At 43.2% G+C, this 12,602-nt stretch overlaps 1 protein-coding gene across 2 annotated transcripts in view; it reads left to right on the forward strand.

Annotated features, from left to right (window-relative positions):
* The window catches only part of BBS4 (Bardet-Biedl syndrome 4), a 45,885-nt gene that overhangs the window by 28,359 nt on the left and 4,924 nt on the right, over positions 1–12,602 (forward strand). For both annotated transcript variants that reach the window (XM_069765624.1, XM_069765625.1), the window contains exons 8-10: positions 1,945–2,072; positions 8,883–8,937; positions 11,823–11,891. In XM_069765624.1, coding sequence (XP_069621725.1) covers positions 1,945–2,072; positions 8,883–8,937; positions 11,823–11,891 — 252 coding nt within the window. The remainder of the gene's footprint in view (positions 1–1,944; positions 2,073–8,882; positions 8,938–11,822; positions 11,892–12,602) is intronic.

Raw genomic sequence — 12,602 nt, forward strand, 5'->3', positions numbered from 1 at the left:
GAACTTATCAGTATAAAAGACGCCGGTACACAACCTCAAACAGTCACACTCCAAACTCCACTATGGTGAAGACCAAAGAACTGTCGAAGGACACCAGAAACAAAATTGTAGCCCTGCACCAGGCTGGGAAGACTGAATATGCAATAGGCAAGGAGCTTGGTGTGATGAAATCAAATGTGGGAGCAATAGTAAGAAAATGGAAGACATACAAGACCACTGATGATGTCCCTTGATCTGGGGCTCCACGCAAGATCTCCCCCCGTGAGATCAGAATGATCACAAGAACGATGAGCAAAAATCCCAGAACCACATAGGGGGATCTAGTGAATGACCTGCACAGGGGCTGGGACCACTGTAACAAAGGCTACCATCAGTAACACACTACTCTGCCAGGGACTCAGTTCCTGCAGTGCCAGACGTGTCCCCCTGCTCAAGCCAGTACATGTCCGGGCCACTCTCAGGTTTGCTGGAAAACATTTGGATTATCCAGAAGAGTATTGGGAGAATGTCATATGGTCTGATGAAACCAAAGTTGAACTGTTTTTTAGAAACAAAACTCATCGTGTTTGGAGGAGACAGAATGCTGAGTTGCATCCAAAGAACACCATACCTACTGTGAAGCATGGGGGTGGCAACATCATGCTTTGGGTCTGTTTCTCTGCAAAGGGACCAGGACGACTAATCCGTGTACATGAAAGAATGAATGGGGCCATGTATCATTAGATTTTGAGTGCAAACCTCCTTCCATCAGCAAGGGCATTAAAGGTCAAACTTGGATGGGTCTTTCGGCATGATAATGATCCCAAAACACTGCCAGGGCAACAAAGGAGTGGCTTCGTAAAAAGTATATGAAGGTCCTGGAGTGGCCTAGCCAGTCTCCAGATCTCAACCCCATAGAAAACCTTTGGAGGGAGTTGAAAGTCCGTGATACCCAGCGACAAGCCCAAAACAACACTGCTCTAGAGGAGATCTGCATGGAGGAATAGGCCAACATACCACCAACAGTGTGTGCCAACCTTGTGAAGACTTACAGAAAACGTTTGACCTCTGTCATTGCCAGCAAAGGATATATTACAAAGTATTGAGATGAACTTTCGTTAATGGCCAAATACTTATTTTCTACCATAATTTGCAAATAAATCTTGTCAAATCAGACAAGGTGATTTTTCAGTATTTGTTTTCTCATTTTCTTTCTCATAGTTGTGGTCTACCTATGATGTCAATTACAGGCCTCTCTCATCTTTTTAAGTGTGAGAACTTTCACAGTTGGTGGCTGACTAAATACTTTTTTTCCCCACTGTACATGAAACTCTTTTCACAGTAAGACTATCTTTTCATTTTAGCTGCAGCTGATCAAATAAAAATATCTGCAGAGGTGCAATCCTTGTTCTTTACTTCTTAATTGCAGCAGTTGCAGCTATTGAAATCTAGACTCGCTGTACAGTTTGTATTGGGGTTTTCCAGATTTTTGCAGGCCAAATACAGGACCACAGAAATGTTATATGGGAAAGCTCTTAGGCTACGTTCACATTAGCGTTCCGCTAATGTGCGTCGCTGTTGCGTCGGCGACGCAGCGGCGACGCGTCCCTATGTTTAACATGGGGGACGCGTGCGTTTTTTTTGTTGCGTTTTCCGACACGTGCGACGTTTCCGACGCTAGCGTCGGACGCAAGAAAATGCAACAAGTTGCATTTTTCGTGCGTCCGATTTTTGTCAAAAAACGACGCACGCGTCGCAAAACGCAGCGTTTTTGCGTGCGTTTGCGCGCTTTTTTTGTGCGTCGTGCGTTGCGTCGCCGACGCAGCGGCGCGCAACGCTAATGTGAACAAAGCCTTAGTAGATACTTTGCGGGTGTAGGTGGGTAGCATTGGCAGCATGCTTGTGTTTTGTATGTGCTTTTAGGCAGTTTTGTTACCCATTATAACATTTCTATTTTCTATGAAGGGTAAAGAGCAGCTGAATCTTGCTCTTCAATTGCACAGACAAGAGCTCAGCGCCATGACCTTGGGAAAGATCCAGCTTATGGAGGGAGACATGGAGGGCGCTATCCAGACCTATTTGCAGGCACTGCAGTGAGTATTCTGCTGTCCAACTTGAATGCTCTGTTTTCTAACTGAATTGAGTACTGGAAAAAAATAAATCTTTCTGCATTTTTGGGCAAAAAGGGCTAATCTTTTCCTGAACAATACTTGATTTATTAAAGAGATGTTCTGGTTACACAAAATTCATTACTCTTCCTAAGGGCATAGTCAGATGTCCATATAAATAGGAACGGGATCAGAAACACTGTGAATGGACTGTCTGGAAGCTATCCTACCCGAGTGTGCCAGCTTCATGTATTTCAATGCATCTGTCATGCTCTGGTTGAGAGAGCAGCTGACCAGTCCGTGCAATGCGTTCCAATTTATACAGCCATCTGACAGCGCCCTAAGGTTTGGACATCATTATCAGATCTGTGGGGGTCTGACTCGGCAGCCCCGTAGATCAGCTAACTGAAGGCACCACTGAGCACTATGCTTCCTTCATTGTGAGTTATTTTTGCTGTATTTTCCTTTTTTTAACAAATATAAATATTAATTAACAACTATTAGAATCATAAAAATGATGTAATAATAAATATCCTAGTTAACTATTGAAACCACTTTAACCCCTTAAGGACGGCTGATACGCCTTTTAATGGCAGCAGTTAAGGGTAGTTATTCCACAGTGCTGCTTTTTAACGGCGCTGAGAAATAAGTGTACAGCGCCCCCATTGTCGGAATTTCTCCGGGGTCTCGGTAACGGTGACCATAACAAGGAAAAAAAAAAAAAGTCCAATTTCCCATTTAATTTCTTTCCCCTCTGATGTGATCGCACATCAGAGGAGAGAGAAATGGGGTCCCTGATATAATCCCCCCGCACCCCCCCGTGAAGTCCCGCGGTGTCTTCCGAGAAGAAAGTGACGAGCGCATGTGCAGTGCACCCTCTGAGATCTGCCGGCCGCCGCACGGCAATGATAGGAAATTTTTCCTATTGGTTCATTTTGATCACTGTGATAGACCCTATCACAGTGATCAAAATTAAAAAAAAAATAGTAAATCAAAACCCCCTTCATCACTCGCTTAGTTAGGTATAAATAATAAAATAAAAAAAGTATTCCATTTTTCCGTTAGGGTTTGGGGCTACGGTTAGGGTTGGGGCTACGGTTAGGGTTGGGCTAAAGTTAGGGTTGGGCTAGGGTTAGAGTTGTGGTTAGGGTTTAGTTATGGTGGGGATTAGGGTTAGAAGTGTGTTAGGGTTATGGTTGGGATTAGGGTTAGGGGTGTGTTGGGGTTACAGTTGGAGTTAGAATTCGGGGGTTTCACTGTTTAAGTACATCATGGGGTCTTCAAACTCGACATGGCGCCACCATTGATTACAGCCAATTTTGCTTCAAAAAGTCAAACGGTGCTCTCTCCCTTCTGAGCCCTGCCATGCGCCCAAATAGTCGCTTTCCCTCACATACGGGGTATTGATGAACTCAGGAGTTTTTGCACAACAAATTTCGTGGTCCATTTCCTCCTGATACCCTTGTGAAAATAAAAAAAAATTGGTTCCAAAATAAATTTTTGTGAAAAAAGTAAAATGTTCATTTTTTTTTCTTCCACATTGCTTTAGCTCTCTTGAAGCAACAATAAACTTCTTGAATGTGGGTTTGCGTACCTTTGAGGGGTGCAGTTTTTAGAATGGTGTCACTTTTGGGTATTTTCTGTTTTATTGACCCCCCAAACTCACTTTAAATGTGAGGTGGTCCCTAAAAACAGGATTTTTGGTTGCTTACCGTAAAATCTGTTTCTCGGAGCCTTCATTGGGGACACAGGAAACCATGGGGTGTATGCTGCTGCCACTAGAAGGCTGACACTATGCAAATAAAAAAAAGTTAGCTCCTCCTCTGCAGTGTACACTCTACCGACAGGAAGTAGGATATTCAGTTAGTGAGAAAGCAGTAGGAGAAGCAACGTGTAAAAGACAAAGAATAATAATATAATAATAATAATTTTTATCTATATAGTGCCAACAAATTCCGCAGCGCTCTACAGATTAACAGTTTCAAACACTCAGAGTGTTCAAAGAACTCAAACGTTAACAGTATAACACAACAAACAGAGCTGTTCAACTTGGGAGGGTGCTGTGTCCCCCAATGAAGGCTCCGAGAAACAGATTTTATGGTAAGCAACCAAAAATCCTGTTTTCTCTATCGCCTCATTGGGGGACACAGGAAACCATGGGACGTCCCAAAGCAGTCCCTCGGGCGGGAACAGCAGTCAACTCCAATCTAGGTCAGAGGAATTCACCACCGTCGCCTGCAAGGTCTTCCTACCTAAGCTGGCATACGCTTAAGCTAGGCATGGAAATTTTGCGAACATGTGGAGGACCGAATATCGGTCAGTAGAGGTGCAAGGCAGAGGCCCTATATGTGCACCGCCGGGGGGCGCCTACTGCCTGGGTAGAGTGCGCCTTAAACCTGGAAGGAGGAGCACTGCTCTGGCCTGGTAAATCTAAACATTGCTGACTGGATTTTGCGGGCATACGTTGATTTGGAGGTCGGAGGGCCTCTCTACACCGAGCCCTTATACTGAAAAGGGGGCCTTAGTTGGATAGATGCACCTTGCCCTGACCCGGTAGCATGATGAGAGAACGCTACAAAGGATGAGTTCGAGCAGGACGAAGGGAAGGGAATCAAGAATGATGAACAGAACCATGGAGAACCTCGGCAAGATAAGGGCAGAGCACTGAACCTGTGATCCACAGAATGTACAAACTGCTGCCACAGACTCTGGAAGTGGTTGAGAGCCTGAAAGGAAGGTATACAATGAAAATGGACCCGCCCCTCAGAAAAATGCAGGAGTGTCCGATATCTTGAAGAAAAGGAGGACCTGGATAAAGGCTTTCATAAAATAAAGGAAAGCACACGCGGTCCCAGGAGAACAGCGAGGTTTAGTCTGAGGAAGAAGAGAACTTTAACTCCAATGACCTCCTTAATAAATGGTTAAAGTTGGAGACAAACTGACGGAAAACCCTCGGAAGGCAAGCTGTGAGGGACTACCTAGAGGATAAGTCCTGTCACGCCTTAAGCAAATGGTCCTTCGGAAGGGCATCATATTGCTGGATGTCCAAGCAGCAGCGGCATCCGCGGGGACGGATACCATGTACTTCCTGCAGGAGTAAATTAGTCTGCAAGGACAGCGATTTCCTCCGATCGGACTCCAAGAAGGGTGCCCTTATGGAGCAGCTTAGCCCATGCGTCTATAAGCCTTGCTGTCTAGGTGGAGACAAAGGCAGGGCACAATGTAGCGGCTGACACTTTAATGGTCGACTTCGCCATGGACTATTAGTCCGTCGTTGGTATCCTTGAGGGATGCTCTCTCTGGGACAGGAGGACTGTATCGGTGGAAAAACTGGAAACCGGAGGGTCCAGAGACGGAGAAGAGGTCCCATTCGCAGTAAGTTCAGGAGAGCGGGAATATAGGAAGAACGAGACGTTTCCCTCTTTGGAACGGCTGGACTAAGGATTCCAAAAGAAAACCCAGAAAAGACCATTAAATTGAAATGACAAGAAAGACTTGAGAGTAGGGTACTGGGAACCTGCTAGAAAGCATGACAAGATGGGCATTAATAGGCACAATCGGACATGAGCAGTCAAGGAAGGAGAGTCCATGGAAACCTGGACTATGTCAATTCCATGGGAAGTTGGCATTAGGAAGGAGTACATAGGCCCCAGAAAAAAACTTGACTGCCAAAAGGAAGATCCTTACCTATGACGACATGAGTGACCCTGTCTGTCCCGGACCCTCTGGAATGGGGAGAGGATTGTAGTGTGTGTGAATCTATTTACCTAAGTATAAGACACCACACAAACGAGGAGAACAGTGAAAGGGATACGAATAGTGTTGAGCCACCTCCCTAGTGTTCGGTTCGGGTTCGTCGAACAGGGACGTGTTCGACGAATGTTCTTCGAACACCGTCGAACCCCACTGAAACCGATGGCAGGCAAACACAAACGCATTCAAACACATAGAAAACACCTTAAAAGGTGTCCAAAAGCTGACAAACTGCTCAGAAGACACAACAAACACATGGAAAAGTCACAACTACATATAGTCATGCGGAAAAAAAGAGGTGGAGGAGTAAAAGGAGGAGGAGACACAGATATAGGCATGTCATGCCATTCTAAAATCAAGAAAGGCTGGTGTAAAAATCTAAACTCACTCTACCAACACCCAGACATCTTGACAAAAAAAATTTAAAAAAAGAAATATCTTTAGGTAGAATGGCAGCGGGTCCATTCAAAACACTTTCCTTAGAAGACGTAGTTGTACCCCCGTTGGGAGTTGTGCGAAAAAATGAACCCAATACATTCAGACTAATCCACCATTTGTCATATCCAAGGGGCAGGTCAGTAAAAGACAACTTCGACGCGGAACCAAGTACAGTACTATGTACTGTACCTCCTTTGACGAAGCAATCGGGCGGGTCAAGAAGTTGGTAAGGGCCACCCTAATGGCCAAAACAGACATTGAGGGGGCGTTCCAGTTACTACCTGTGCCTCCGAACAGTGTCTTCCCATTGGGCTGCTTCTGTGAAGGAGCATACTACATAGATCGCTGTTTGCCCATGGGGTGCTCCATATCCTGCTCATTATTTGAGGCGTTTAGTTGCTTCCTCGAATGTGTCGTCATGGACGTTTGTAAGGTGGCACATATTATTCATTACCTCGACGACTTCTTATGCCTGGCCCCAAAAGATTCGCCACAGTGTGAAAACACGCGGTAGTCCACCTGTGAGAAGGAAAGAACTGGAGGGAGAGTGGACACCCCAGAACCGAGGGGGTTAGATTGAGAAAGGAAGAAGGCGGTGTAGCTTGCTTCATGGGTGGGGTACTCTGCTGAGTAGCAGAAATTGCTACTACGCCCAAAAGGGTTTCCTGGGCCAGATGCCGTTACAAAATAGTAGTTAGGTAAACAGGCGGTGGGTGGCTGGGTACTCTGCTGACTAGCAGACTCTGAAGCTTTGGAGCAGACCTCTGAATCCCAGGCTATAGTATGCGTAAACAGCTCTACAGACTCAACCATGTGTGTTACCCCATGCTCAGACAGGCGGCTGGAGACTTGGGAGCTGTGAGGAAGCAAGTGCGATTGGGGTGACAACTCTGGGGACTGGAGTACTTGTGATGTTGACATGGAGGAGAGCCCACTTGAACAAGCACTTGATATCCGTTCAAGCACCTGCTGTTTTTGTGCCTCATCTGGAATTTTTGGCGATGCTTGTAGCGATGGTCGTAAGAAAGGGATCATATCAGATTGTCAACGAAAAGAAGTAGACATCTTACTTTGGCTGAAAGATGGTCTTTCTTCTGCAGATGTTACTGTTGCTTTACCACCTACCCCACGGACACAACCTTTTTTTCCCTTTCCAACACGCCTATTCCCCTTTCCACCAGCAGCAGGCCTTTTGCCACTCATTTTAGTGCTTAACTAATTGGCAACTCTGTATCTGTAGTTGTTGGCACAACAACTGATGGATGAAAACCGAGCAGAACTGAGTGGCCAAACTGTGGTACTAGGCCCAAAACTATTAACTGGATTAGATGCAGTAAAAATAAAGATACACAGGTGGTGTAGTTAGTTTCACAGGCGGGCTACTCTGCTGACGTGCAGACACTGCTCCTAGGCCCAAAACTATTAACTGGATTAGATGCAGTAAAAATTGAGACACACAGGCAGTGTAGCTAGCTTCACAGGCGGGCTACTCAGATGACTATCAGACAATGCTACTAGCCCAAAAGGATTGGCTGAGCTAGATTACACCAAACGCTGTGACAAACATTTGCACAGCACTGGCACAGACCTGCCTGGCAAACAGTGGTATGAACTGCTGTAACCTACCCTGAAGAGGCAATGACACCCAACACCTTAATACTCAGCTGATATCTGACACAGGATCTACCAATCACAATAGGTGTTATCACAGCTGACCCTGCTCCCCCACCCATCACAATGACTTTTGCACATGATCATTAGATGCTTCAGTACAAAAAAATAGGGCAAAATCTGTTCATTGCTGCTAATGTATATGTGGTGTTTCCTGAAATAACAGGAAGTTAGTCTAAAAAAGCTCCAGTGGAAAGACGACTGAGGGGCGATCTAATAACCATGTATAAGTATATAAGGGGACAATACAAATATCTAGCTGAGGATCTGTTTATACCAAGGAAGGTGACGGGCACAAGGGGGCATTCTTTGCGTCTGGAGGAGAGAAGGTTTTTCCACCAACATAGAAGAGGATTCTTTACTGTTAGGGCAGTGAGAATCTGGAATTGCTTGCCTGAGGAGGTGGTGATGGCGAACTCAGTCGAGGGGTTCAAGAGAGGCCTGGATGTCTTCTGGAGCAGAACAATATTGTATCATACAATTATTAGGTTCTGTAGAAGGACGTAGATCTGGGGATTTATTATGATGGAATATAGGCTGAACTGGATGGACAAATGTCTTTTTTCGGCCTTACTAACTATGTTACTATGTTAGTGGTAAGATTTCTATTTGTTTTATTTTTAATACAGATTGTGATATGTAAAGGGAAAAAACGCTGTAAACATTTAAAAAAAATACTTTTAACATGAAACCCTAATTCATACAATAGGCCTCAAGGATTGTCCATCGATTTTGTAGTCCTGATAAACCCCTTGAATATAGTTATCATTTGTATCTAATAATACTTTTTGCTACCCAAAAAAGTACAATGTTGCAGAATATTTTTGCATTGTTAAATTTCTGCAGTGTAACGTACTAATTGTAAAACACACAAAGAATTTTATGAAAACTTATTGTGAATGTAATATACATGTCAAATCTATGACTTCACAGGTTGTCTCCAGAGAGTACGGAGCTGTTAACCACACTAGGACTCCTGTATTTACAGGTGATGGAAAACCTAAAATCCAATTCTTATCATTCGTCTCCTTCACATATACTTTATTTTTTTTGTTTGTGTGTTTTAAACTGCAAATAAAATATTTTATTTGTTTCAATGTTTTTTTATTACTTTTTTTTTTTTTTTTTTTTTTTTTTTTTAGATTTGTGTAGACATTTTTTTGGAGAAGTGTGTGCAGCCAAACTCACACAGATAATATCTCAGATCAACTCACATTGGCAATATGACAACAAGCTTTTAATAAAGGCCATTGCCATTCAGTATGACCTCCTTCTTTATCTACATCCAGACAAGAGCAGCATAGGACCATAAATATCTAAGTCCAGCTTGGACCGACATGATGTCTACTTATACTATGGAGAAAAATGCTTTGGCTAAAACATGCGTTGTTTTGCCAGCAATCTCAGAAATCTCATGCACACACCAATTTTTTTTTCCCTGACTGAATTGGAAAACTCCTTCGTTTTTGAAAACTACAGCATGTCACTTCTTTCAGCGTTTCAATGAATAAGTGCAAAAACGCAGCAGAAAATTCAGGTTTTGCTGCCTTTTTGGTGCAATAACCTAAGGAAGTTGCATCATGTATTTTTTTTTTGGGGGGGGGGGACACTAAACTTTATCAGCATGTACAAAAGACAATAAAACACAGTTTGTAATCAGCTACTTTACTGACAAAGAAAAAAATGCAACGTGTCAATATAGCCTTAAGATTTGTGTGAAAATCCGAAATATGGAAAATTCTCAAGGGTTCACACACTTTCAAGCACCACTGTGTGTGCATTTTTTTTACATTTTACAGACTTATAGTACTTATCACAAAAAATTACCCCTCCTTTTTCATTTTAATATAGTACAGGTAAAAATAGAAAACAAATAATTGAAGAATCCTTAAAGGGACACTGTCACCTGAATTTGGAGGGAACAATCTTCAGCCATGGAGGCGGGGTTTTTGGGTTTTTGATTCACCCTTTCCTTACCCGCTGGCTGCATGCTGGCTGCAATATTGGATTGAAGTTCATTCTCTGTCCTCCGTAGTACATGCCTGCGCAAGGTGCAATCTTGCCTTGCACAGGCGTGTACTATGGAGGACAGAGAATGAACTTCAATCCAATATTGCAGCCAGCGGGTAAGGAAAGGGTGAATCAAAAACCCCGCCTCCATGGCTGAAGATTGTTCCCTCCAAATTCAGGTGACAGTGTCCCTTTAAGGAATAAGCTTTTAAAACTATGAAAAAAGATATGCAAATGATATGCTAATACCACTAGCATTTGAAAGTCGTTGCAATTTCCTGACCTATCCAGCGGTATCACGTCACCCCACGGCACGTATCTGCTGTCAGAAGTTTTTTCATCTGGCAGATATATTCATTATTGGTGATTAGTGAACGTGCTCTGATAACATTTTATCCAAACACGCTTGGGTGTTATCTGAGCATCTGGGCGTGCTCGTCTATTATGTTCGAGTCCCTGCGGCTGCATGAGTTGCGGCTGTTAGCCTGAACACGTGGGGATTGCCTGTTTGTTAGACAGCCTGAACATGTGGGGATTGCCTGTTTGTTAGACAGCCTGAACACGTGGGGATTGCCTGTTTGTTAGACAGCCTGAACACGTGGGGATTACCTGTTTGTTAGACAGCCTGAACACGTGGGGATTGCCTGTTTGTTAGACAGCCTGAACACGTGGGGATTACCTGTTTGTTAGACAGCCTGAACACGTGGGGATTACCTGTTTGTTAGACAGCCTGAACACGTGGGGATTACCTGTTTGTTAGACAGCCTGAACACGTGGGGATTGCCTGTTTGTTAGACAGCCTGAACACGTGGGGATTGCCTGTTTGTTAGACAGCCTGAACACGTGGGGATTCCCTAACAGCCGCAGGGACTAAAACATAATATACGAGCACTCCCAAATGCTCGGATTACACCCGAGCCTGTTTGGATAAGATGTTATCCAAGCACGTCGTTCATCACTAATAATTATATACTTATTATCTGCACAGATGAGAGAGGTATTGTAAAGGTGCATTTAGACTTGCTGACTTAAACAATGGCTGACTGGTCATGTTTGCCAATCGTCGGTCATATAATACTTTGCATGGACTGTCTGATTCCGCTACTGATGCACACAGAGCGATCAGTAATAGACTGTCAGTGTGCTCGGCAGCACATTGTCCATTTTACATAGAACAATGTGCTGCTGAGAACAATAATTACTAATCAACCTTAAAAAATCATTTCACTCTCTGAACAAGCATTTCCCTCATTTATGGGGTGTTTGGCAGCCTTTTTACGGTGGTGGATTATCGAGAAACTGGCGTTCCTAGGAACGCTCATTCCCATCATCGGTCAGTGTGAATGTACCCTGGAGGTGTCCTTACACGGGCAGTAGCTTTTCCACAAACACTTATTTAACCTACAGACATCTCTCCTGACATCCTCACACACATGAACTCTCCGCTTAGCTCAACCTTCATATGTTTCATTTGAGAGTGGTAAATATGGATGTCTGGCAGCGGCTTGGACCACCTGAGTATAGGGGTGGGGTGCCTAAAATTAAACCTGGTCTTCCCTGACATCATCTGTTGGGAAAGAATCAACAGCCCGTCTTGTCAGTGTGTATTAGGGCCTTTAGACCCTTACGTTGCTATTTTACCTTTGGGAAAATATTATTAACTAGCTGAAGAAATTAAATGAAGCTGAGTTCTACTTTTCCAGCCCAGGACCTCTGATGGTTCCTACAACGTAAAGATGGTGTTCCCATTTATAGGTGCCTTCAAAGGTCTATTATATTTGTTTCTCGTTTTCTCTGTATACTTTCAGGAATGTATGTTATACATTCGTTACCTAGAAACTTACTTTTCACTTTTTACCACAGAATGGTCTATATCAGAAAGCCTTTGAGTACCTTGGGAATGCTCTCACCTATGACCCCAGCAATTATAAGGTAAGGGAAGGTCCGCCTTGTACATGATGCAATGTATCTCTAATGGCGTGTAATGTTTCTATTTATGGTGGTTTGTATAGTAATGTACAGCTCTGGCAAAAATTAAGAGATGACCACATCAAAACCCTGTCATGGGCAGCCCAATCTCCAGACCTGAACCCCATTGAAATACTTAGGAATGTAATCAAGAGGATGATGGATAGTCACAAGCCATCAAACAAAGAAGAACTGCTTACATTTTTGCGCCAGAAGCAGTGTGAAAGACTGGTGGAAAGCATGCCAAGACGCATGAAAGCTGTGATTTAAAATCATGGTTATTCCACAAAATATTGATTTCTGAACTCTTCCTGAGTTAAAACATTAGTATTGTTGTTTCTAAATGATTATGAACTTGTTGTCTTTGCATTATTTGAGGTCTGAAAACACTGTTTGTTTGTTTTGTTTTTTTTTTTGTAATTTTGACCATTTCTCCATTTCAGGAAAAAAATACAAAAGTTATTGCTTGGAAATTCGGAGACATGTTGTCAGAAGTTTATAGAATAAAAGAACAATTTACATTTTACTTAAAAATATACCTATAAAGAGAAAAATCAGACAAACTGAACATTTTGCAGTGGTCTCTTAATTCTTGCCAGAGCTGTATCTTTAGTGGAATGTATAGTAATGTATCTGTAGTGGTATGTATCTATAATAATATATTTATAGCGGTAT

The sequence above is a fragment of the Ranitomeya imitator genome, chromosome 4, assembly GCF_032444005.1.
Source record: "Ranitomeya imitator isolate aRanImi1 chromosome 4, aRanImi1.pri, whole genome shotgun sequence".
NCBI classification, from domain to species: domain Eukaryota; kingdom Metazoa; phylum Chordata; class Amphibia; order Anura; family Dendrobatidae; genus Ranitomeya; species Ranitomeya imitator.